Here is a 27087-nt window from a genome sequence, read left to right on the forward strand (position 1 = left end):
ACATTCATTTAAAAAAAAAAAAAAAAAAAAAGCGTGGCTGGCTGGCTGGCTGGCATGCTCCTTAAAATGGGTTGTGCAAAATTCAACATGGTGTTCTTATTTTATTAAAACCACTGATGGCAAAGCATGTGAGTGTATTTATTCATAGAATGGAATAAAGAAATAATGTTTTTTAAAGTTGCCTGTCTAAATTTCTTGGGCTTTTTTCTCACACAGGAGAGAATGAGGTGAGTCAGTACCATTATTCCCATTTGTTAGAGAAGAGCCCATAGAGCTTTGCTCAAGTCCCAAAGCGAGAAGAGGTTGCTCCTCTCCCAAACTCTCCACAAAGCCAAGGGACAGAGAGACAGGCACAGCCAAAAGCCAGCACAGAGCAGGATGGTAACTGAAGCACTTTGGCCTCCCAAAGGGAACAGTCATCCTGACAGGCTAAAGCTGGGGGTGATGTGAATAGGAGCTATGTTATATACCCATAAAGAATTTATTTCCCAGCCTGATTCCTCAAGTGTCTAGCTTCTCTTTCTTCATGTTGTCATATGAAAACAAAATATTTTGTCTATCATTTCATCTGAAGAAGTTTTATTTGGGAAATTAAAAAAAAAAAAAAATCTAAGACATTTTCTTCTGTGAAGACAGTCATAAAGCCAACATTTTATGGAGGTAGTATATACAGTTTGGGCCCAGAACCGGTACGAACTGTGCAGCTGATTTACCTTTTGGTTTCCAATTAAATTAAAATTGTTCTTACAAAAGGGAGAGGAGAGCTACATGGCATAAGCTAAGCAAACTTGTTCAACGGGCCTGAGAAATGAGACAGGCATAAACAGAGCAACTTCTGTACTGTATAAGTGGCATCAAGAGGATCTAGTGCTGCATTGACTCTCAACAATCACACACACGTGGTCCTGCTTTTGACTCCTGCTGTTCTGGTCTAAAGATCTATGCCAAGCCACCTGCAGTTGGAATAGTCTGTCCGTCATTCAACATACCAGTGAGATCTACATAAAGCAAACTCTGAAAACATATGGGTTTATATTTCATGTATTTACAGGTTTCTAATAGCAATCAGAGAAGGTGGAAAAGGAAATATTTTCTGTCTCAAATGATCTGAAAGTTTCCCGGAAATGTTTTACAGGCTGTAATTTTGAGACATGGTAAATTTGTGAATGCAGGTAGAATGATATCTCTGGCATCTTCCAAGCAGAACTCATTTTAGAAACTTTTTTCTTGAAAATTGGTGATCTGAAAGTGTACAGAATACAAATCTGAATTCCCTGTAGAGTAAACAAAAGCATGGTGTTAATGTTTTACTAATAAAACCAGAAGAGATTAGTCGATATTATTTGACCTGGAAAAGTAACTACACAGTAGTTTTCTGTAACCACTAACAATGACATTAATGCTTTGGAGTACAATAATTACTTTCATTGGGAAAATTATTCTACATAACTATGAAATTGCAGCAATAGTTGCCTCATTTGCGCATTGTAATGGATTAGCTCAGAAAGGTGTTATTACCTTCTGCTGGACAGAATGAACTAGGACCTGCCTGGGTATGCCTTATGCACTGAATGTGGCTGGTGTGCCCTATCAGCACTTTCAGCAGACACACACGGAGGGAAAATAGGACTTCAGAATTTCTATACCAATTCTAAATTCTCACTTAAGGCATTTCAGGAGAATCCCGAGGGGCAAGGAAAACAGGCTGATGGTTTTGAACAGAGAGAACCATGGTCTAGCTCTGTTCATGATTTCAGTTTTAAATCACTAAATCCATTAGTAGAGTGATAATCCCTTCAGGACTTTTTGCAGGGAGAGTTTGCAGATCTGATCCCCACCAGTGTACAGGGCCTCAGTTTTCATTAAATCGAGGTGACAGTAAACAGCTTAAGATTTGGGGATGAGGGAATTGTCACATATGTCCAATTAGCCATTTCGCAGAAAATATTCAGTGATGTGACAAGGGAGTATCCACTACTCCATGTACTTCATAGTTCATATGCCTTATATGAATATAAAGCCAAGAATCCACCAGGGCCACGTTACTTATGGGGGAAAGCAAGGCAGGTCCTTTCCTGTAGGCTTCCATCCAGAATCACTGTGAAAGTTCTCAAGCCATAAAGCTCTACTTACTTCCCAGGGATTCTCCTCCAGCAGATAAAGAAGGTTTTCCTGATGTTCACTCTTAATATCATATACAGTTCAGTGCAAGAGAAGCCAGTCAGGATGGTCTTTTCAGTACTGACCTTGAAATAAAGTCCTGCACTGTTTTGTATGATGGGAAATGTTTTATGAGTGACAGACCAGAGAGATAACACCCTTTTCTGAGCAAAAATTCTGAATCTTCACATCTGCTTTCCAAAAACCTAGCCACTATACCACCATTCATTTGACAAATGAATCGGACATCTTTTTTCCATTATCTCAGTTATTAGTCTCAGAATTGCTAGATACTTTACCTGTGTAGCATTCAAAATGCAAAACACATAGCTGAAAACAAGAGTAGTTTCCTCCTGATTTATTAGCATGAAGTAGCCTGTTGTCCAGGTGATTCCAAGCACTACAACGACAGAGATAGTGCCGGTGATCTTTCCCATGAATGAATCCTTCTTATTCCTAGAAATGAAAAAAAAAAAAAAGAGAAAGAAAGAAAGAAAAAAGAAAGGCTTATCTGAATAATCTCTGCATGGATATATCTTTCTTTAACAAAAACATGAGGTTTACCAAGGCAACAGGATACATTAAAAATTAATATGTTAGTTACTATAAACCTTTTAGTATGTTTACAATTTTGATCCAAATAGTCTCAATTTTCAGTAGAAGAATAAGCTGCCATTGAAGTTTGGATATCCAATTTCTCTCAAGCCTGAGAGAAATCAGAGAGAAGGTATTTTGGTTTGCTCCAACCATGAAAATTGTACATAAAAGGAATAAAGTGCAAAGTTTTGTTGAACAGGTCAGTGTTCTCTGGATAATAAAAATTAAAGCAATTCTCTTTTAAATAGTACAATGTACACTGCAAAGTCTGCGATGCTTAGCCTGTGACAATACACGGAGTGCCGATTTAAAACTGGGCAGGGAAATCTGTTTCAATGCTGACTAAATCACACATAACCTTCATTGAACTCGAGTAACATTGCAACCAAAAAAAAAGTGGTGGTGGCTGGGGGGAAGCCTGTAATGTGTTCATTGCTATGCAAAGGAACATATCCTGACCCATTACAACCATGGAATTAATTCTCTGACTGCTTTAAATGCACATTTCTTTAAAACAAAAGATTTTCTCAGAAATCCAAATTTGTGACAAGAAAGCCTGAACTCCTAACAAGAGATCAAGGAATACGTCTTCTGAAAGATCTGAGGAGTTCTGTGCCATCTCACCTTGTCAAATCCTTGTTCTCCTTCCATATCACAGAGACAACGATCTTGATGAAGATGATAATGTTAAACAGGAGTATCAGTGCTACCGGCAAAAGGAACGACCACAACATGGGCTTTTCTATGCTGAAATTCTGATCTTCATCCAGGGCTGCAAGCCAGCAACTTTTCATAAAAAGAGAGGCCATTTCAAAAGATTTGTTAGACACATTATTCAGAATACCAAAACAAAACAGTACACCTCTTTTTCATCCCGAAAGACCTCAGCTAGGGCTTTCCAGCCCTAACCTCTCTCTGAAAGGCAACCAGTCCTGGACAACTGAGGCCTTTCAATCATGCCTTTCTTTTCTCTGGGGAGTTCAAAGTGATTTATCAAACAAACTGCACAGGGAAATATTATAAGGTGGAATATAGCTAACCAAATACGTATCTGGCCACCATATACAATTTGATTTCTAGGGTACATATTATAATAAAGCTAAAGAGTTAAAAGGAAGACCTTATGGACAGAAGTTGAAACAAACAGTGGCAACTTCAGGAAGATGGGATTACGCTGTAAAATATTTATTATTTTTTTTTCACTGACAAATAATCTCAAGCTAGAAGTCAACACTCCCTACATGAGTATCACAGGATCACCACCATGTGGAAGGGCATTTGTGTTTGCATATCCAAAAGTTCTGCATCATCCACTGTCACCAGGGTACACTGTAAGCCCATAGCCTGCTTTGGTGTGCTGGCACACAAATTTAAGTGCAGATACAAAACACATAGGGTAATTAGGGATATAGTTATGTTGGCCAGAAAGATTTCAAATAAATGTGAGGACTAAGCTTAGGTACTGAAATGCAATTATGAACTTAAGTGAAGGTCCTTAATTTTAGTTAGTCTAAGAGCATCTACAATTCCCATTTAAAGCCACAGGAGAGCTTGCAGTAGCATTCAGGACAGATATGGGTACAGTACCCTAAGTCCTTAGTGAGGAAAAATTGCAATTCCTTATAGTGAAAGTTCACCTTGAGTGAAGACTTCTGTTTTCTTTTTAGTACAGGTACTTAAATATACAAAATAATATACCATATAAATCTAGAATAGTATTAATAATAAGCCATCACACAAGGCATGCAATAGCAACTATTGTAATAATACACAAACTTACAATTCTTCCTGTCGGTAGTCTAAAGCTCTTCCTTCTCTATAAGTAACTCCAAGTGTTACTGCAACTACTACAGCAGGGATTCCTAATTGACAGGAGAGACATTTGCAATTTATTGTTCAGTTGTATAGGTGCACCCTAACTCCATTCCACATAAATAGCTTCTTGCTCTTGTGTAGAGTTATGTCCTTGACCCCTTTGCTTCATTTCCTGTTTTCCCTGTGTCCTAACTACCTGTTAGAAGAGTTTAAGTAGCACATTTCATGGGAAGGAGCCTCCCGCACTGGTTTTTGTCTGGGAAATATACATGCTGCTCTCTCCCTCCTTCAGCTCTACTAGAAATCTTCCAGACTGCTGTGCTCTCAAAATCTGACAAGCAGTGAGTCAGAATCATGCTCTTTTAGACATGCAGTCACAGGACAGTGAAGAATCTAATGTTGTGCTATCATGCTAATGTATGTGGAGAGCAATGGCATATAGCCAAGCAGCTTTCACTGAACACTTTCTGGCCTGCACATGCAGTCCAAATGCTAAAAGTTTTAAAAGAATTGCCTCTGCCTCCACCCAAATGCAAAACATAACTATAAAACAATCTGAATCTAAAGCTGCTTTCTAGATGCCATCAAAAACACATACCACACTAGCTGAATACACAATGTGGAAAAGGCAGGTATTCCTGTATACAGTATCAGAACAGTTTCTTGAAGGAGGCTGAGATTTTTATTATACCTAGTGGGCATCTGGCTGCATTCTTCAGTCCTCCAAATAGTCTCCTTTCAAGCTGCAGTGTTGTTGCTAATTGCTATAGTGTTTTAAGAATGCACTCTTTGCTTGTTACTAAATAATATACAACAAATCATGTAAGTCAGTCCTTGCTTTTGGACGCATGCAAGGCTCTGGTTGAGGTCATGAGGAACCTCAGAGATATCTAAATGAAGAATTTGACTCCATACATGAAAACACTCTATCTGAAAAAAAAAAAATCTTGTAGTTGACAGAAAAAGACTGTTGAATGCCTTGATTACTGTGAAAATTTCTCCTGCGTGCACTAGATACATGTTGCTGTTCTGGTGAACAAGCTCTCGGTTTCATTGCCATGTCAGGGCAGTGAAAACAAGCTCATCTTATACCTGTAGTGTAAACTGCAACAGGAGGTTATTCATTAAACCATGTTGCCTAAGCCAGAGAGACATTGATTCTTAGTTGCTCGCTACTGATCTGCTGTCTTCATACCTCTCCCTGAATGCACTATGTGCTGGTACTGTGGTAAGAGTTGCCACATATATGACTTTAAATCTTACCCCATCCAATTACTGACATGGTTACAATGAAGTTTCCAGGAAGGGGCTTCATGGCTCTAAGCAGCAGTAAGTACAACTGTGCACAATTGAGTGCTGTCCAAATAAACGTTGCCAACAAAAAATAGTGCAGTAGGACAGCCACAGCCATACACCAGGAGTCTTCAGGAGGATCTACCACACCATCTTTGGGCAAGGTATTGGCGGTATTGTAAGCACGGGATTGCTGTTCGTCTACGCTGGTATTGCTGCTGTGATTCCTGGCATTTCGGTTTTCAATTCCAGAGATGAAGATGATGTTAAAAGTTAGCATTGAGGAACAGAGACTCACTAACATCCACGTTACAGATGACTTCCGAGTTTTCCTATTAGTAGGAATACATTTAGGAGAAAAAGGTAAAGCAAAATAAGAAAAAATATAAAATACTTCTTTGTGTCTGTTGATGTCAAAAGCAAGCTAGAGTGTGCAGTCTTTAATATATATTTATAGAAAAAGCAATAACTTGTTTGCAGAATTTTACACTGTGGTTACTCTCAGACACCTTACCAAATTCTTCAATTTCATCTGATTTCAACTAGAACGGAGAAGACCCAGTACCTTCTAGGACTGGACTCTTTCCAAAAGAATTTGGGATGCATTTAATTTTTGTCACTCTGCTCTTTTAGAACCATTTTCTTCGGTGTTAAGAGCATAAGACAAGTATTTCTAAGCACTCTTGAAGGTACAAGAGAATAATAGAACTCTACTTCCAAATGTTGTCTTGTAAATGCATTTAAAAGCTAAAGTCTGGAAGCTCCAAAAATCCTAAAAACATTGACCTTGATGGAATTACTCCAAATCTACATTAGTGCAAGAGAGATGAGATAGTTCTTAATCTACAATAGCTACAGCTCTGTTGGCATGACTTTGCTCCTTGTACAAGGCAGAATCACATGACACCATTAATCCCAGGCATGTCCATCTAGGAAGTGTGCTGCGATTGTATTTCAATGAAGTCATTCACAATAAAACAGTAACACATAACCTGTGTTACTATATATTCATGATGCTTTGAAATCAGCCGTTTACTACAGATGTTTTATAAACAGGAGTCTATAATATAGAAACTCTCAAATAAGCAACAGAAATCAAAGAAAAATTAAAATAGGATAAAATTAAAATAGGATAGCAAGAAGAGAACCTGAGGATTGATACATATGCTTTTACATGAACACTAATAGCCTGAGAGAAAAGAGAGTGGACTGAAATGATTAGCCTTGAATGAAGACACCAATGTAACAGGCATATTGGTAACTGGCTAGAAGACAGACAATTCGTTAGACATTGTAATACCAGGGCACAGGGCACACAAGAAGGTATAAAGTAGGTCATACTGGTGATGGAAGACTATTACACATTTAGTAAGTGTTAAGTGAGCACAGTGAACTGAACACCTCAATGCATGGGTCAATGTAGCAACAATACAGGTCTGGGACTGTATTGTCAAATGCCTAACGAAGGTAGTCACACAGACATCAGCGAGGTCGGGGGGACGTAGAAAAAAACAGTAACAGCAGAGCACCATTAACACATGGAGACTGGGCAAATGTGTTCCTGGGACATAACCCAGAGATCAGATTTTTAGACATAATCATGAGAGCCCATGGTAAAAGGATCAATCCTTGACTTGGTCCTCGGTAGCACATAGTGCTTGCTTTATTATCATAGCTGGTGAGCTGCCCTGTATTGTCACCCATAGGATACCTAGACTGAACATTCCTGTTGGAAAGTCAGAAAACAAAACATTCACCACAGTTATATTCAACTTGAAAAATGTGACGTCATAACTTCATACACATATACATCGCATAACTTCACTAATCAGTAAAACACGTTTCCCAAGCTACACAATACACAATTAGACTGTTTTTAATACTATCTGCTGATCAATAATATTGAAATATGCTCCAGACTGGCTGCTGTCTCTGTTTCCCCTCAAACTATATACAGAGCAAAATATTGGAACTTAGTACAAAACACAGTTTCACATCTTCTCTCTTACCTAGTGAATATTTGAAATAAAATGGTAATGACCAGACCAGCAATGGACAATCCAACACCAACGTATGAGATATACTCCAAAGGCTTTGCATATTTATAATTGATCCGAAAGGCCTAGAAAAAAATCAAATCAATTACAAGATGAGATGATTTCCTTCCTAAAATTTGTATTTCTATTTGAACATAGAAATGAAAATGTTTTAGTAAAGCTATGACTGTTGCTAGCCACTGACAAAATTTTCAGATCACACAAAATTATTCCAGACAGCAAAACAAGAGGAGCTTGTGCAGAACTGCAAAAGGAGACTTAACAATGCCAATCAAATATTCAGCAAAGTAGCAGATTAAATTATTCTTAGAGAAATACAAACCAACATAGACTGAAAAGAGGAGCTTTGACTTTTCATACTGACGTGCATTCTGAATTTTGACTTCTGGTGATAAGTTCTAAGGTAAGATGTTGTAAGGAATTCCAAATCAAAACCAGTCTTTGTTTGAATAGTGTCAACAAAGCAGCACACAAAATATAAATGTAGTCAGAGAAACAGAAAATACCGTTAACTTTGCACAAATGGATGGGAATCTTCTCTTAGAATACAGTCATTTTATGCAATAAGATCATGCATAATACAAAGGGAAATACAGAAACAAGTAAATACTACAAATATAGAAATGCTATTCTGCGAAAACAGAGTAAAAAGAAACTGAAATCTCAGCACTCCAGAAGTTAATGACCACCAGTACATGATGTTACCCATGGAGCGTTTTGTTTAGAGAATCTGCCAGAATAATGAATGGCAGAGATAGTCATTCCTAAATAGTCTTGTAAGTATAAGAGGGCAATATATAAAACTAAATGGCAGCAGGCTTAATATTTACAGATAAATTGTTTTTTTGTAAGCAAAGGAAGTAGCTAATGCTGAGTGCTTTGAGTTAGTTGCCCAACACAAGTTAGTGCCGCAGCTAACACAGATCCCAGGCTACTCTGTTGTTTGTGTCAGGGCACTTTAGGGTTCAGCCATACATTCATTTAACAACCAGCTGCAGCAATTCAGGTGCAGAGCTGCCACAGCAAGAGGAAAGCCAGCGCCAGTGCAAAGTCAGGTGGGCTTAGCCCTCAGGCTTTGTGCCAGAGGAAGCCAGGATTTGCCTATAACTTTGGCCTTCCAGCAGCGCTGGGGAGCATCATATGCCCCAGTTAGCCAGTTCTGCCATGGATCAGAAACAAATAAGTGGGGACATCTTCAACTGCTGTGCCTTCTAGCTCAGTGCCCTTCTAGCCAGGGCACTGCGCCCAAGCCCTTTTATTGGCATTCTGGTCTTGTAAGTCAGAGAACAATTGAAAACAAACAAAACAAACAAAAAAAATACCACCCATAACAAAAAGCACTACACCAGACTCCGCCCATTCACGGAAGAACAATGACCTACCATCAGGACAGCAAAATGAGTAGTGTGGTTGCACTTGCATCTCAAGAATTGGCCTCTTTCTTTTGTACAGCCTACGGTGTTCCAGTCATTCACAGCATAGTCCCAAAAGACGCACGCATAATCATGCAGCTGAAATTTGGATGTGTTGTACTATGGATTGGGACAACAAGGAGAAAAATGGGATAAAGAAACACAAAGAGATATGCACCAGCAAAAAGCGTACTGACAAGTATCCTCTGAGAGGGGAGCCAACAGCTACTAAGGGATTGCCAGTAAACTTATGAAGGCAATCAGTAACAGCTTAATTCGGCTTTTTGAACTTACTTTGTATGTTCTTTCTCAGTCAAGAGTGACAAAGAAATTACCCATTTCTATGAATTATTCAGGTAATTACAGTTTAAATACACATCCATGAGACACTAAATAAATGCCAAAGGAATTCTGCATAGGCCAAACAACAGATTTCAGATTTTAGTAACATTAAATTACTGCCAGCTGATTAATGATGAATCCACACAATAAAAGGAAGCAAACAATGATAAATTCTGTGTACCATCCCCTCCCCTCCTGCACTATGGCTTTGCTCACACAGAAATATGTCAAACTGCATGCAGTATTTTTCAGACAATATGCTTCTGCAGGTTACTGCAGTTAGAATATGAAATGAGAACCTTGAAGTGCAAATAAATATTAAAAGCAATCTTGTTCGCAGTCTTGGTAGTTCATTACAAATGAGGAATAAGGGTAGGAGTAAGAAAAAAATAGTTTTCCATTATTATTGTATTTTTTAAGTGCTTGTTTCCCAAAGCACTTAATTGTATAGATCTATGGTGGTGATTACTGATCTATCATACTCATGTGCTCAAGCCTAAAAATCTTTGCCACATGAGTTAAATATTGTAAGAAGAATCCAAGTGTTTTTGGTTTTGTTTTTGGAGTAAGCCTGCTAAAAAATGAATAAATATTATGTAAACATTGCTAATTGAGCAAATCGGCTCTCACATAGGGCATTTCCTGCAAAAATGCAGTAATATCTGGAATCATTTCGGGGGGGGCGGGAATCAAAAACCCACAAACACTCTCACTGCTCATTGCCAGAAATGAAAGTGGTGTGCTAAAAACAAACAAACAAACAACAAAACAAAACAAAACAAAAACATACCACCCTCTACTTATATCTCTTTCCCTGAGTATTGAAGAGGTAGTAGGACAAGGACAGCCTCTGGTCAAACTGAACGTGGCATTTCTTCTCTGGGTAAAGAACTGGCTGGAGGGCCATGCCCAGTGGGCAGTGGTTAATGGAGTTAAGTCTAGCTGGCGTCCCTTTACAAGTAGTGGCCCCCAGGGGTCAGTACTGGGGCCTATCTTGTTTAATATCTTTACTGATGATATGATCTGGATGAGGGGATTGAGTGTACCCTCAGTAAGTTTGCAGACGACTCCAAGCTGGGAGGTAGTGTCGATCTGCCTGAGGGTAGGGTGGCCCTTCAGAAGGATCTGGATAGGCTTGGCTGCTGGTCTGAGGCAAATGGGATGAGGTTTAATAAGGCCAAGTGCCGGGTCCTGCGCTTTGGCCACAATAACCCCATGCAATGCTATAGGCTTAGGGCAGAGTGACTAGAAGACTGTGAAGAGGAAAAGGACCTGGGAGTGTTGATCGATGCTCAGCTGAACACGAGCCGGCAGTGTGCCCAGGTGGCGAAAAGGCCAGTGGCATCCTGGCCTGTATTAGAAAGAGTACAACCAGCAGGAGCAGGGAGGTGACCGTCCCCCTGTACTCTGCTCTGGTGAGGCCGCACCTTGAGTACTGTGTTCAGTTTTGGGCCCCTCACTACAAGAAGGACATAGAGGCCTGGAGCATGTCCAGAGAAGGGCAACAAAACTGGTGAGGTGTTTGGAGCACAAGTCCTGTGAGGAGCAGCTGAGGGAGCTGGGATTGTTTAGTCTGGAGAAGAGGAGGCTCAGGGGAGACCTTATTGCTCTCTGCAACTTCCTGAAGGGAGGTTGTGATGTGGAGGTGTTCAGCCTCTTCTCTCAAATAACTAATGATAGGACTGGAGGAAATGGCCACAAGTTGCGCCTGGGGAAATTTAGATTAGATATCAGGAAAAACTATTTCTCTCAAAGAGTGATCAGGTGCTGGAACGGCCTGCCCAGGGAGGTGGTGGAGTCACTATCCCTCATGGTGTTCAAGAAGTGCCTGAACAAGGTGCTATGAGATACAATTTAGTAGCTTAGTGGGTAGTACTGGTGATAGGAGGACAGTTGGACTAGATGATCTTGTAGGTCCTTTCCAAACTTGTTTCTCTATGATTCTATAATTCTATGATTTCTTACAGAAGCTTACCTTGGGATTGAAGGCTATTTCAACACCATTGGCTGTTCCGCCATCAATAGTGCCGGAGACAACTTGTTTAGAAAAATTGAGCTTTGCATCAGTCTGTGACTGGAAGAGTTTGTCATTTTGATAAAGGACAAAGCCAGCTCTTCTATTATTTGATGAACCTTCGCTAGGCAAACAGAAAAGTAGGTACAGATATCAGAGAAACTGGTGCCTTGGAAGAAGCCTGTTCTATACTGCTTCACACATCCAGTATTTACAGCATATTTTTGTTTAGATACTTATTTAGAATCCCTTTAAAATGTAGAGAATAATTTCTTTTTCCCCATGAATTTCAAAAGATTCATCTTCAATTTTTGCTGGGGTGGAGTGTGAAATTTTAATAATAAATTAATTATTTCCTTTCTCCTAATGCCTTTTCTGAAGAAAAATGTTGGCAATGAGGGAAATGATATCCTAAATCCAGATACATACACATATACCAAATGGCCAGGCTTTTAATAACACTAAATAAGAAATAGTAACAACAGAGACATTTACAGTTAGTAGGAAGTTGGAGGATAAAAGAGATTGGCTGGACTTTTCCCTTCAGACCCAACTCTTAGACTCTATTTCTTTTGTTACGCTCTTACACCAAATTAGAAAGATTTCTAAGTGATTTAAATCACTACTCTTATTTGTTGCTAAAGTGAGGGAAAAAAAATCCTAGTTTATACAATTTATTTTATTCTTGATTTTATACTGTTTTCTTCATGAGAGACTAATGTAATTTTATACCTACAAAATGTCATGTGTGCATTTAATACTGAAGAAATCTATTTTTTTTTTGAAAAAATAAACTGCGCATTCAATCCAACCCTCTTGAAAGAAGTGTTATGATACACAGGCATTATGATAAAGACATTACATGATGACACTGTTTTTCCACAGGCCCATTGTCTGTGACAGTTTTAGTGCTTTTCTAACCCTTATGACAGGACTGGATTGTGCATTTCTCTGTGGACTGGTATATGAACAATGTTCAGCAATATGATGTTTAAATGCTTTGCAAACTTCATCTTCATTATGCTCTTGTGCTATGATGTCTAATGTTACTGTCACTATACAGAGAGACTTTGGACGAGTCTGCTGGTTTCAGGTACCAAGACTGAAATGTCTGCAGTTTTAGTATATCATAGAAAAGCACGTGATGAAAGTTCAGCTACCTGGGGCTGTATTTGCAGCTGTGAATAATCAATCTTCTTGCAAATCATACACAGGGGCAAAATTGGACATGTAGAAAACAAATGACATATAATCAGCAGCCAGGTATTGTGTGCCTGGTAAGGCCAGGATTATAATCTACCTGGGAGTCCAGCTGCTAGGTTAAATTGGCATTAACCCTCACCACTACTGCACAGGGTGAACTACCCAGCCACCAGCTTCTGCAGCAAAAGAAGCAAAGGAACTATACGCTTTTGGAGTGTACATAAGGGACAGCTGGAAAAATCCCATGTGCCATTAAAAATGATCACAACACCTAGATGTAAGAATACATCTGTCCTGGCTGACACCTCACAGCAGTAGTAATTTTAGTTGAAATGGCAGATATCTTTGGATTTGGGGGAAGATATATATGTACTAGCCTTTGATTTTGATATATAGAGAGGTATGGTCAAAGATTCATTACATTCTGAATTTTTAAAAAACAAAAAAAGTGAAAAGTACCAAAACATGCAAAGCTTTCTGACCATTACATGTACACATGTATTAATCTATTAATCTATTAATCTCTTAAGTAAGATCATCCAGCTCATTTGATATGTGCATTTTTGTTCCACAATATGGTACCAACATGCATATCAAAAAACACGTTGCTATAATATTTATAAAAACATAATTTTTTATATTGGTTCGGGTGTTTTTTTTTTTTTTTCTTTTTTCCTAAAGCAGATTTTTAGGGAATATTCATTCAGAATTTCCCCTGGCTCAGTTTTCAGTAAGAGAAAGAACTTACTGTTACTTGTAATATTGAGCAGGATCTGAACTTCAGTACCGAGTTCATCACTAAGCCCAGTGGCATCTTCCTGTATTTCTAGTTTTGTTGTCTGAAAATTTCCCAGTGTTTCATCTGCAAAAATTAACAGTGGGTGCATTAGAATTTATGGCACACACCTGCTTTTGCTGGTAAATCCAACAACACACCCAGGCTTACCTCTCTGTGCCAAAAACAGAATCGCAGAGGAGTTCAACATCAGTGGGACAGACTGGACTGCAATGTTGGTCTGAGTGATGTTGCTCATCAAAGAAAATTCTTCAATCGCTTTTGTGAGGCTGCATTGAAATAATGAGTGGGAAAAAACTTACCACTAGTTGTTACACACAGCTATAGGTTCAGTTTCTGAGCTTCCTCTCTGATTTGGTTCTCTGGCACATGAGTGAAGAAGCTACACGTTATCTCTAGCAAAAGGGGAAATTCTGCTACTTCTGAAGTCAACAGAAATTTTACTTTCTAACATCAGGAGAAGCAGGATTTAGCCATACATGCAGCTGGGAGTGGGGCAATGTGAAATCTAGCATGCTGTCAAATTACATTAGCTTGTTAAGTCAGAGATTTCTTGTAACAAATGCAGGAAGCAGCTCCCTCATGTTGATAGCTTCCCCTTTCTACATGCTGGGAATTGTAATAATACTTCTCAGACTTCTGTGAAGTGCAATAAAAAACCTGTTTTTTACACCTTAAAAACACCTGGAAGTGTTTTTAAGGTGCCAGCATCCCAGCCTGCAGGTAAGTCCCTCCACCTGTAAACCCCTCCCTGTTTACAAACAGTACTGTGCTACTTAAACAATTTGCCCATTCTGTTTAAGCCAATTGATCAAATCAGAATTTAACTCCAGAAGCATAATTCCCTGCCCTCATCCTTTATACAAAGCATAAAAAGTCAGCCAAAATTGTTTATGTAAGTATCAATTTACTGAATCAAATTGCACTTTAGAGTTGAACACTAAAATGTTGATGTGTTCATAAACAACTTTCATTCTAAAACACAAAGGAAAATGCTGTCGATTAGATTTAGTAAGTAGGGCAAAAGCTGAGGTTACCTTGATGTAACATTGACAAGATCATTGCTGAATTCTGTTTCCTTGGCATCCAAGAGCTGACTCACTGTAGTCACTACTGTTTCAGATGCCTGAGACAATCAGAAAAAAAGGCAATGTTCAAAGACAAATGAAATAAATCATCCCTTGTTCTACATAGTGCACTGGCAAAGTAAGAATACAACAGACATTACTTGAAAGTACATACAGTGGAGTAAACAAAATACAGGATATCATTTGAGAGAATATAAGCTTTGAGCCAAGGGTTCATAAATACTACATTTCTATTAATTTAGACAGTAAAAATTAAATGACAAACTTAAACATCAAATGATCCTAGTATTAGAATTCCAGATCAGGCCAAGTTTAAAGAGCTGATAAGAAACAAATTTCCATTCTGGGAACTGAAGCAGCAGTGATTCCACAAGTATTCACTCAGGGCCACCGAAATAACTCAGCATATTGCTAAATCTGCTGGTGGAGAGGGGACAGAATCCATATCCCAAATATTAAACCGTAAATATCTTATTTCAGTCTTAATAAAGCTCACTTGAGGGTCATCTGAAATGTCTGGCTTTTTCAGAATCTGCACCGAGATATTCACAGCAGCAGAGATCTTCTGTGTGGTCAGTTGGTCAGGCACAGCGGTAAGGATTTGAGTGGTCTTTGCAATTTCTAAAATAGCGTTGGAGTCTGCAGTTTCCACCTATTAGGAAAATGCCATTCAAAAGAAAGAATACAAGAAAAGGAAAAAGTCATCAGTTTTATAACAGTCTTACACAAAATCATACAGGTAACCAAAGAAGAATCTGACCATATCTTTCTCCACTCCTTCATAGCAGGTGGGTGTCAACAGCAGCAGTAAGACCTCCTGGAGCTTCTGAGGTTACAAAATTCTGTAAACCTTTAAATATTCCTCAAATAACCAGAAACTGATATAAATATATATATATATATACACACTTTTTTTTTTTTTTTTTTGAAAAAAAAACGTTACAGGAACTTTAGAAATGTCAGCTAGAATAATAGTTCTTCTCAGAACAGCATTCATAAACAGCACTGAGAACATTATCCTCACTTCAGTACATTGTAGATTGTCAAATCAGAATAAATAGAAAAAGAGAAAGAGAAGAATCAGTGCTGGAATTACTAACAAGAATTGTTAGGAGCTCTGGGTGGGTCCAATTTGAATCAGTTAGCACTTAATGTGTAGGGTGTAAATGTCTATAACATTTTAGGCATACAAACACACACAGAAAAAAATAAGGTGTTATCTGTATGTTATATGAAGGTATAGCTAGCTGACAATATGACTACAAGGCATGGAAACCTGTTTATCATCAGAAGAATTTTCTTCATTTGTTATGGACACTAGCTAAATAGTACATTGTCATCCTTTTTCTAATCGATTAAGCCATCCAAATCAAGTTTAATTAAATCATTAAACCTTTAAGTGTTTTTAGAGCTCAGAGTGGTAGGAAATAAAGGGAATGTGTTGCACAGGGAGGAAGGAAGGAATTCTGCGTTTATAATTAATTACTGGAGATTTATTATTTTATTTGAAAGCATCTGCATCATGTACACTGTGAATGTCTATTTTCACTATTCTTACTTCTGACTTGTATAATCATCTCGTGTTCAAAATAAATATTTGTGTTTACAATAATAAAAATCCTTTTAAACCTGGCCTATATATCACTATACATGTCTTCGGACTCCTAGCATGCACCTTCAGCTGCCTAAAGTTCACTAGGTGGCAGTACAACACCAAAAATCGTAAGAAAACCCCAAATTACTAATGGCAGCAGGCTAACCTTATGTTGCAACCAAATGCAGATCTGCCTCTTACGAGCATTATAAATAACTGCTAGTAGTATTACATATTATTACAGAGAAGATTTGACATTTGAACAATTTAATAAAAGTTACATAGTGTGAAAATATAATCTTGATCTCAAGGATTAAGAATTCAAGCAACAATATGAAGGACTGACTCACTTAGAGGGACTGTATCTTTTTTTTTTTTCTAAATTGAGATTAGCGATAAAGAATAGAAGAGTAAAAGCAGAAAGCAGAGCTGTGGCTGTCTGTAACGTGTAATCATGTTCAGTGCTCCATGTTTATGAGTATGGCAGACCTAAGCGTTAAGGCAAGGCTAGGGGTATATGTGTTTGTTGTTGTTGTTGTTGTTGTTTGTTTGTTTGTTCTTTAATCAAGAAGAGTTTGTAATTCATACAAGACATTTTGACTTTGAATTCTTGAGAGACAAAGGTGTTTAGGCTTTGCCTAAACATAATCTTAATCTTTTCTAACATGTCAGTGTTAGCACCACTATGTTCCCTCTTCCCTCTTCTTCAAATCCCATCAATTTTCTCAGCAGCTCAGTATCCTGTGTCAGCATTGCCTCCACTCTCAGGTGTTTGCTGAGAAATGGGAACCTGAGTGAGGAACTTCCAGGCCAGCTAGGTAATATTAAGTGGGATATGGTGTTCAGGCAAAATCAAGCAAAATAAAATAATCAGCAGTATACAAAATCCATTTGCAAAGCAGGCACATGCCAAGAATTCCTCTGAAAAAAGGCTTTGGTGGTTCATTTATCTTTTTGCAAAATTTTAAGAAACGAAACACAAATACATATTTCCTGCCTCCAATACTTATTGCGTTTTTTTTCTTGTGATGCTGCAGAATCCCAGCCATTCTGTAAACAGCATGTCAAGATTACCTGTGATGCTAGGGAGTCCAGATTTTCATTACAATTCTGCACACTGGGTTGCTCTAAAGTAAGACTTATTCCGTTTCTGGAGCACAACCGAATCGCAATTGAAGAGTTACCTGGTAATATTGTAAAAGCAGAAAGATATGCATTTAGTACACAAGCCCTCGGTCATATGCACATGACCTCATTGGGAAGTAAAACAGCACAGTGGGTGTGACACCCTAGCCAGTGTTATTTTCTGTTTGCATACAAAAAACATTTGTCTCTCAAGATTAGAAGTGACCATCAATTATTTAACTGGTTTATTACTAGTCTTTTTTGAATGTGTGTTTTATACTTATAGACATAATTTTGTCACAGCAGCTGAGATTATGCATGCCAAATTTAGATAGGTTTAAACATGCTGGAGCTGCAGGAACGTCTCTCAGGCTGGAGGTGCAGACATCAGCACTAAACCATCAGAAAGACTTTTTATCATGTCTTCTAAAATGTACTTCATTTATCATGAAAGAAATAAGAAGGGCAGGTGGAACTGCCATGCAATAGTTACTCTAAAAGGTCTCTGAGAGCTGGTATATGCTGCTGGAATACTCTGTGCTTTTCAGGTCTCTTCTGTGAGAAACCCCAATATTGCCTTTTGTTTTTCTAATTTCATTGATACCAAAATTCAGCCACAGTTCATGGAAAGTGTCCAGAATCCTAATGTTAAGTAGTAGGAGATAAACAGATAATTTTTCTATCAAACACCAGTTCATTAGTGACATTAACCAACTCTCAGACGAGTTCCAGACAGGCACGTACCCTACTCGGAATGTGTACATTAAATCATATGCATTTGAGGTAGGAAGCTGTGTGGACAGATTTGTGCTCCTGCTGCTTGAACTCTGCTGTTCTGGCTTTAAACAGAGAGTTCGCATCTTCTGCTCTAATGATCTAACATCTTTCACAAACCTTATATTTGCCTTTGTGAAGTGGAAGTAAAAGGAAAGAAACATACCATTCGCAGTGTGAGGTTCACATTTTTCTTTGGAGCTGCCATATTTACCCACTATAATCCTTTCAAAAGTAAGAGTTTTTGTATTGCTTTCAGAATTGTTGTATGTGTAAGTACTGGCCTCACAGAAATTAGCTGTAAAGAAGAGGGGAAAAAAAAAAGAAAAAAAAAAAAACAAGAAAAAAACACTAGGATCAAATATTTTTAATACATGGAGAAATTTTCAAAAATAAAATAGTATTAAGAAAATAGAAACTCATTGACTCTTTTGTCTTAAAGGAAATAAATGTCTGTTAAAGCAGTTAGGTAAATCTTGTCTAAAACCAAGCTGCCAGAAGTGATTTTTATGAAGTCACCAAAGCCATAAAAGCCCATAATTTTTGCTGTCTGTACTATTCTCACTGTGTTGTTCTTATGAAATTTAAAAAGATTTAATGCTTCACTTAATTAGATTTAGTAACTCAATGCTACAGAATACAGTAGTGGAGACAAAAATACAAGTTTTCTGCTGATGAGATTCGTACAGTTAATGGGGGACAGTCATCTGGTGACTGAACCATGATGTCCCACATGCAGCTGCTGGCATAGGAAGTTGCTGCCCCGCTGCCTGCTGGAATGGGAAGGGGCAGTTCGGGAAGGCCCCCTCACACCACCCCAATCCCCACACCGTCTCCAAGCCCCTGATACTGGCTGCTCCTAAAGCCAGGATGGTGAGCTCCGTGGGCCTGTGTCCTGACCCAGAGTGGCACCCTGCTGCATTCTCACACCATGGCATACTGCTATAACAACACATATTTACCTTGCAGTGCTGCAAATGCTTGAAAAAATACTGCAGGACACAGGCAGAAAAAAAAAATTGCTTGGTCTTAGGATTTTCAACATCTTGTTTTTGCCAACTTTTGTTAATTTGGACCACATTTCAGCTGACTGTGTCCCATTAGCAGAAATGAGACAAAGAAGCATACTTATGATCCTGAGAGGACACAGGGTACCTGGAGCATTCCCTGTGTCCTGGCACAGGCTTCCTTGCCAAGTCACATAACTTTCCGTGTGTCTCTTTTTCTATAGGGTCTGAGTTTCCTATGACATAATGATATTTTTCCTTCATATAAATGGTTATGAACAAATAAGTACTCATGGCTCTGCCAATGATTAGGTCTGCCTTATAGTCCCAAAACTGAAACTCACTTGCCATGAGGTGATCAACAAAGCAAGGTATGTCAAAAACGCAGGTGGCAGGAACCTCTGCAGATCATCTAGACCAAACAGAGTCTCCATATCCCCACTGGACAACATACCACAGTGACACTACCTTTCTAACCAAAATACTTTTCTTCATGCTTAATCTCAACTTATCACACTGCAGCTTAAGACTGCTGCCCCTTGCTTTGCCATCTGGTGCTACTGAGAAGAATTTGGATTCAATGATCTTCACGACACCACTTCATTCAGTTAGCCAGAGGCTGCTATTTGTTCTGCCCTCAGCCTCTTCACCACACTGAAAAACCAAGCTCCTTCAAATGCTCCTTGAAGTACACTTGTCCTAGGTCCTCACTTCCTCACAGCTTCCTGCTGGACCCTCTCCAGTTTCTCCAAGTCTTTTCAGCCTGGAGTGCAGGGGGCAAAACTGAGCATGGAGTTCCCAGTGGAGCCTCACCAGTGCCCAAGATGGGGAGGGTAATGCTGTCCATCAATCTGTTTCTCTCTGCCTAGCACAGCTGCTCTGCTTTGCTTACAATGAATGCAGACTGCTGGCTCATATTGAACTTGGTAGCCACTGTCACTCCCAGATCCTTTTCAGCGGGGCTGCTCCTCAAACAGCAAGTTTCTAGTCTGTACCAGTGTCCCCAGTGCAGAGATTGGCATTTGTCCTTGCAGGCCGCTGTGAGGTTTCCGCTGGTCTGATTCTCAGGTTTCCAAGGCTCTTCTGCATTGACACTCTACTGTTAAAGTGTCAACAAAACCTCCACTCCACCACGAGTTTAGTATTGTCCACAGATTTGCTGAGAGTGCATTCTGTTATCATTCAGGTTGTCAACAAAAACATTGAACGATACTGGCCCTAGTATCAACCAGTGGGTTGCCCTACTTTTACAGTACTCTAATCTAATCAAGCCATTGATACTACACTTCGAGTTTGGCAGCTGAGTTAATTTTCAGCCCAGCTAATGGTCCAGTCACCCTACCTGTACATCTTTAACTATCAAATGAGGATGCTGAGGGAGACAGTGTCAAAAGCCTGACTAATATCAGGGTGTATTACGTCTTTCACTCCTGTTAACTACATTGGCCAGTTACTTCATACAGAAGGCAGTCAGGTTGCTCAAACTTGATTTGCCATTTGTAGATCCAGACTGCTCCTGATTATTTTCTTGTATTTCACATGCATGGAAATAGGCTCCAAGAGAATGTGGTCCATAGTACTTGTAGGATCTGAGGAAAACCTGACAGGCTTATGGTTTCCCCAGTTCTCCTTCTTGCCTTTCTTAATGGTGGGCATGATGTTGGCGTTTTAGTTCTCTGCGGCCTCTCCTGATCATGATGTTTTTACACAGGTGACAGAGAGCAGTCCCACATTTACATCAGTCAGCTCTTCTGGCACTCCTACATGAATCCTGTCTAGATCCATGCATGTGAATACTTTTGTGGTGTTGTTGCCACTGGCAGCAGGAAATGAGTATAGGCATTATCCTGCTGGGTACTGAGTCCCCTTGGCACTGGAAAATCCAGAGAGAGCAATGCTAGCCACTGAGGTCTGAATCAGATTTTCAAGTCATTGTGATGTTCAAACAGAGGAATTCAAACAAAGTCCAAATTGGCTAGAAACAGGCCACAGACAGTTGAAAACCATAATGTCTTCCCCAGATATGTTACTCATTCAAAAGAGTGACAGAAGTGGGTGAAAGTTATGGCCTCTTCTAGGAAGAAGAGCCACGTCACTTCTTGCACACCCGACCCTGCTGAGCCCGTCCCAGGAGAGGCAAGGTGGGTCGGGAACCTCCCAGAACAGAGGGGTTCACAGAAATAACACCAACTGCTCGTGCTGCCTTGCTTGTACTAACCTATATCACAAAGGAGTCCTATCCACTCATCAGGGCACACGCAGGATCCATCCTGGCAGATTCCCCCATTGCGGCAGAAGCAAGGAGGTACCACGGTTTCTGTAATTTCTGTGTGAATAAATAATCAAGATGTACATATTCATAAATATGTATGCAAAATATATATGCTTATAAATAATTTGATGAAGGAAATATACAAATATGATGCTGATTTATTTGGAGCTTCAACTAAAAAATATTTTATTCTGTGCCCCACAGTCTCGCCCATGGACTCAATCACTAGTTCCTCCTAACCCCCCAAACTAATGCTGTGAATGTGGGATCAAAGCTTTCAAAAATTAATCTGCATCCACACAGAGAAGTAGGCAGAAACTGCTCTGTGTAGCTGCCAGAAGAGCAGGAGCAATGATGGTGTGGGCCTCCAGAATGCAAGAAACTCAAGCTGTTGAATCTGTGAAAAGCCCAAATGGCTCCTGGAGGGTTTCACAGGGAACAAGAGGGCAAAACAGGGCCACAGATTTCCAAGACCCAAACTGGCAATGGGCAGGTGGATAATCAGACCTCCAAGAATCACACAGAAATATTCTGATTTAAGCCAGAATTTATGGGGTAATACAGATAAAAATCCACGTCCTGGTCTCAGTCATAGCCTCTATTCACATTCCAGGACAGGTGCCAATTTTTATTGTCTCTTGGCAGGAATAGCAGGCTTTGTCTGAAGTAGTTGTTGCACAGGCTGCTGCAGCTTCAGGAAACAAAAAAGCACAATATAAGCAAGAGCAGAGAAATTACATTTCTTAGGAATTTCTGACTATACCAAGGTATTGATAGTGTTTGTCAAGATCTGGAAATTTTAAGGTTTCTTTAAAAAGAGGCTGGCAAATCTTAAATGGCTCAGGGGTTTTCTGCAGCAGAAATTGCAGTAGAGAAGGTGCTGGTGGACCTCAAGCTTTGGGATATGGCTCCAAGACCTAGGGGATCCCCATGGGCCAAGGCTTCCTCTCAGTTTATCTCACCCAACCCAACATGGAGGGTGGAATTTGGAATCCCTTCCCACTCGACTGCAGTGGGTGCAGTTTATGCCTTGAAATTATACAGAAAACTGAAGTTGAGGCCTGCTATTTGATGTGACATTTTAGAATCCATGTTTTGAGATGCTGGCAAATACAATAAAGCCAGAAAATGTAAAAGTAAACAGTGCTGTCAGGAGCACATGTGCTATTGTATATTCCTAATGTTCTCATTGAAGTAAAAGATTGCTTAACTTCTTGCTCTTTAATGGGATTCATATAACTGAAAGGTTATTGCAGACTATAGGGGATGCGCCACGTGGCTGGGGTAATTCTGTTCTTGGCAAGTGTTGCTTGACTCTTGCTCATGTAGTTGCTATGTAGCATTTGTGTTTCAGTCTGTCTCAGCTACGTTTCAGCCAAATGTCTGTGATGCTGGTGAAATAGCATCTATGTGCAGCTAGGTAATATCTTTGCTACCCATCAGCTGTTTAAATTGTTTCTCTGCTGGAAATCTTACAAAAAGCAAAGGAAAACTCATGCAGCAATTGAGAGCAGGGGGTGGGTGGTGGTGGAGGAGGGGGGACACTTCAGCAGCTGCAGACAAGGGCTTGATGTGGCAAAGTTGGGTGAGTGCTTGAACCATTGCTGCCCCAGCAGTGCTGGCTCACGGGGCAGGCACATGCATGTAGCACATGGGGCAATGTGGCAGAGGAATGACACCACGGCTCAGCTTCCTGCTTTGCCTTGGGAGCCCTTTGGACCTGGGAACCCACAAAACACTCAGGGACCTGCAGCACAGCTCCAGGCCTCCATGGCCAAAGCAGTTATGTCACATAGGATCCCCAAAAATGAAGTTGCAGCAGTGCTGCCTTGCAAATGCACGAGATCCTGGCTGCCTGCAGAGGAGCAGGGAGAGGAGGGAGTGTGACCAGGGCAGACATGGGCTGGAAGCATCAATGCTGGCACTTCTACAACCACTAATCCTGAATCTGTTGGGATCTAACTCCTGAATCATTTCTTCTGCAAGTGGTAAAACGTAAAAACAAAGCTGTGAGGCAAAAAGTCTAGCACTGGCCCCTGGAGGTACAGGCACATCTTTCTTGAGCCAGCACGCAGCATCCACCTCACCAATGTAACAACAGCATGACACTCCTGGGATCTGCTAACGTTACTGCTTTTTCATTACTGCTTTTTTTTTTTTCTTTTTTTTTGTGGAGTGGGGAGGAATCTGTATCTTTCACAAATATGAATTCCCAAGCTTAATAATGCAGTCATGCCTACCCCCACACACAGTAAAACTCATCAGCCTCAAATAATTGTGGCATTGGCTTAACATCATAGGGCTCTTCTGTTTTTAAGTTTCGGAAAACATCTTGTTTTTATTTGTCCTTGTCTTTTAAGTTTTGCAGAAATTAGTCATTTCAAGAATCACATTGATTTTGACTGTATATATTCTTAAATTGAGGCTAAGATTCTTGCATAATATTATGTCATCAAGAACTGTGCTTTTTTGTTTATTTTATTTTTTCTTTTCTAAACCAAACATCCTGGGGACTGCTAATGGTAATACTTGCAGTTAAGGTTTGGAAAAATCAGGAAAACTACAACTATGCACAACAAGCACTGCATCAGATGGGCATGAAGGTATTTCCTATCCTTGAAGTCGCTGCAGTTTCAGTCCTATTCCTAGCAGCTAGTTTCCCTGTAGCTGTGTAAATTGGAGGCACAAGAATTCCCAAGCTGCCAAGAGTTAACTTCAAATCATCTGGGTTTAGGATCATCAAGTCAAACAAAGCCCTAAGCATATTCTTATATTCACAAAGGTAAATAATTACTCATTTAAGTTAAGCAATTAATATTTACTTATGTGCCATTTCGTGTGTTCAGGTATGTTCCCTCCCTGTAAACATCTGATAGATCTCTTGAAGCAAATATAGCCCAGTGTGTCCTAACATAAACTTTTCCCTGGGCCTCCTAGTCTCCAATAACATCTGTCTTGCTGGGCGAGCAGTGAGGAATGTCTGATTCTTGCAATGAACTTTACATACATATAGGCCCATGCATGATTTTGTATCATGTCCATATACTGAGTATTCTGCTGAGAGGAAACAAATTTTCTGCTCAAAGTTTGTACAAGAAAGCGTCTTGAGAGGTTGCACTGACCTGATTTTCAGATATAGAATATGCAAACCAATGTTTCCTACATTCCCTCCACAAAACTTTCTATAATGCAAATTGCAGTAAAATCATGGACAGGTGCTATACAGCACCTTTGTGATTATATGTTGTTCCTTTCCCTGTACAGCTAAGTAGTTACTCTTTAAAACATAATTTACAAGCCTAGCTAGAGTTTTATTTTTGTCTTTCAAAAAGTAAATCAGATTTCTACCCAAAGAGTGAGAAGCTTTCAAGACATTTCTTCAAAACTACGTTAGAGAATTCATTCACAGTGTACGTACGTTACAAGTGAAATATTCAAGATTGTTTGCCACATTATTCTGTTTTACAAGAGAAGGCAAAGTTTTAAGTACTTCTTTAAACATCAATGTAAGAAGAAAGTCATTTCCACCTAAAAAGTCTGGGGCACAGATGAGTCTACCAGTAATCATGTTTAAGCACTTTAGGAAAGGCAGAAGAACACAAAGAGCTCAGACAGAGCTCAAATGGTGCAGAATTGTATTTCTTACCTGTGTGAAACTTGATGATAAGCTGCCAAGCACAAAGGGACCAGAGGGTCAGAGTCACCACACAGCAGGCAATTGCAATCAATATTCTGTCCCAGTGGCATGAAGGCATGTTGTGGTGTGGACTGTCTGCCCTGCTATAAAATGATATTATATATCCATAACCTTGTGATGGATAAACCATTAACTACTAGCCTACTCCTAGAACATTAACCTTTTCAGTTCCATTTAGGAAAGAAAAGAAAACAAATTTTGGTAGATAAATAGCATGCATTTATATCCAACATTTTCCACCCTACAAAATATTTCACATAACAAGACATCGAATCTCACATCTTCTGCCTGTCACAGGAGAGCATCCCAGAGCAGACACCCAGCTATGCTTGCACTCACATGGGCCAGAGCCCATTCACTGTGTGTGTGGCAGGGCTCGTGACCATGCCAGCAGACCATTCCTCCCTCCAAGCATGGCACCCTAGGCCTCTGATCCCCAAACCAGACCTGCATGCGGCCCAGGCACAGGAGCTGCATCGCCACACAGGGCCTGTGTCCATGTCTGGTAGGGTACGAGGCCCCATCACTCATCACTCGTACAGACAGTAACCTCCAACCCCTCCCCATCTGACACGGAGATGCTGTCTACCTTCGCATAACCCCAGAGGATGAAAAGCCCAGTGTCCCCCGTGGGACAGCCTTGCTGCATCCCCTCTGTGCATCTCCACCATGAAATGTGGTCACTCAGCAGGGAATAAAATCTGTGCCTTCAGACTTGCTAGACATCTTTCTCCAGAGAGGAGCGGGGGCAAAATGGGGAGGGAAAAAAAAATCAGAAAAAGGCACACGTAAAATGGGAAGCAGAAAGAAAATTGCAACACCTGAACTGCCAAAACTAGTATCTTCTGCATGCTAACATGTCTCTTTCTGACAAATTAAAATCTAAGAGATTAATATCATAGTCAAAAGAGGCAAAAAGAGCTATTAAAAAATGAATTGAAATAAACACTGTCTTTTTTTGTTGTCAGTGTCAGCAGATGAATCCCTGGTGCATGAGCAGGAACAAAGCCCTGCTTTTACATGGTGTTCTCCATCAGTGACTCTCAGTGAGGAAAGAAGTTTTGTTAGGCTTCTTTAGCTGCTTCATCTCAACTTTAGGAACAGGGTTCAAAAAGGGACTTGTGCAGAGCAGAGCAAAGCACACCCAGACAGGCAGCATCTTCTGGGGGAAACTGAGTCATGGAACAGTCCAGCAATGCAGAGTTAAGCCATATCCAAGTATAGCACTGAGTCTGAGGATGACACTGTATTAAAAGCATACCCAGCTCCTGAATCTGGTGTCCTTTGCTCATAGAAGTGCCGCTGGAAGGTAGTAGGGGCTTTGCGTGCTTGCAGAGATTTTAAATGACAAAGTAGGAAAGAAATAAAAATTAAATCCCATATTTACTAACACTGCTCTTTCTTTTTCTGTGGAAATATCATCCTTGCTTCATTCCTTTACAGAGTTGACATCACTGTTTACATCTCTGGGCGGGATGTTGTATCTCTGTATATGACACACTCTGATTCCAAAATCTTCAGCTGCAGTCCCAGGTTTGCAAATGGAAGATGGTTTCTCAGCTGGGAAATGGAAATAGGACTGTGAGCAAAAAGATTGTGAACTTCTAACTTCACCAGAATATTTTAAATAAGCCTTAATGAAAAAAAAAATAATAATGGCATAAGGAAACAGATGACAAAACCTAAGCGAATCAATAAATACATCCTAAAGGATAGTACATTTTTATTTATGAAAATAATAAACAATTTTTATATGATAAATCAAACTGAAAGAAAACCTTATTACTTGCAAATCTGTATGTGATGCAGCTGTACAGAGACAAAACTTCTTGAGTGACTAG

General features: G+C 39.7%; 1 protein-coding gene across 1 annotated transcript; it reads right to left on the reverse strand.

Annotated features, from left to right (window-relative positions):
• Window positions 1-1055: 1055 nt before the first annotated feature.
• On the reverse strand, window positions 1056-25976 carry ADGRG7 (adhesion G protein-coupled receptor G7). The gene is made up of 17 exons (XM_035540585.2): window positions 25836-25976; window positions 25196-25329; window positions 21496-21603; window positions 18437-18568; window positions 17446-17555; window positions 15274-15429; window positions 14727-14815; window positions 13840-13958; window positions 13642-13755; window positions 11652-11809; window positions 9305-9454; window positions 7875-7987; window positions 5836-6197; window positions 4538-4619; window positions 3382-3543; window positions 2460-2616; window positions 1056-1274 (listed from the first exon to the last, which is right to left on the reverse strand). The coding sequence occupies exons 1-17, from the start codon at window positions 25841-25843 to the stop codon at window positions 1056-1058; spliced, it is 2373 nt and encodes a 790-aa protein (XP_035396478.2). The 5' UTR covers window positions 25844-25976.
• Between the last annotated feature and the right edge of the window lie 1111 nt (window positions 25977-27087).

Source organism: Cygnus atratus, chromosome 1 (assembly GCF_013377495.2).
Source record: "Cygnus atratus isolate AKBS03 ecotype Queensland, Australia chromosome 1, CAtr_DNAZoo_HiC_assembly, whole genome shotgun sequence".
NCBI classification, from domain to species: Eukaryota; Metazoa; Chordata; class Aves; order Anseriformes; family Anatidae; genus Cygnus; species Cygnus atratus.

Coding starts and splice junctions, on each gene's coding strand:
- ADGRG7 (XM_035540585.2), bottom strand. Junction 7,988..9,304: donor CTCATTTTGCTGTCCTGATG/GTAGGTCATTGT, acceptor ATTTTTTTCTAG/GCCTTTCGGATCAATTATAA. Junction 1,275..2,459: donor GCATTTTGAATGCTACACAG/GTAAAGTATCTA, acceptor TTTACTCTACAG/GGAATTCAGATTTGTATTCT.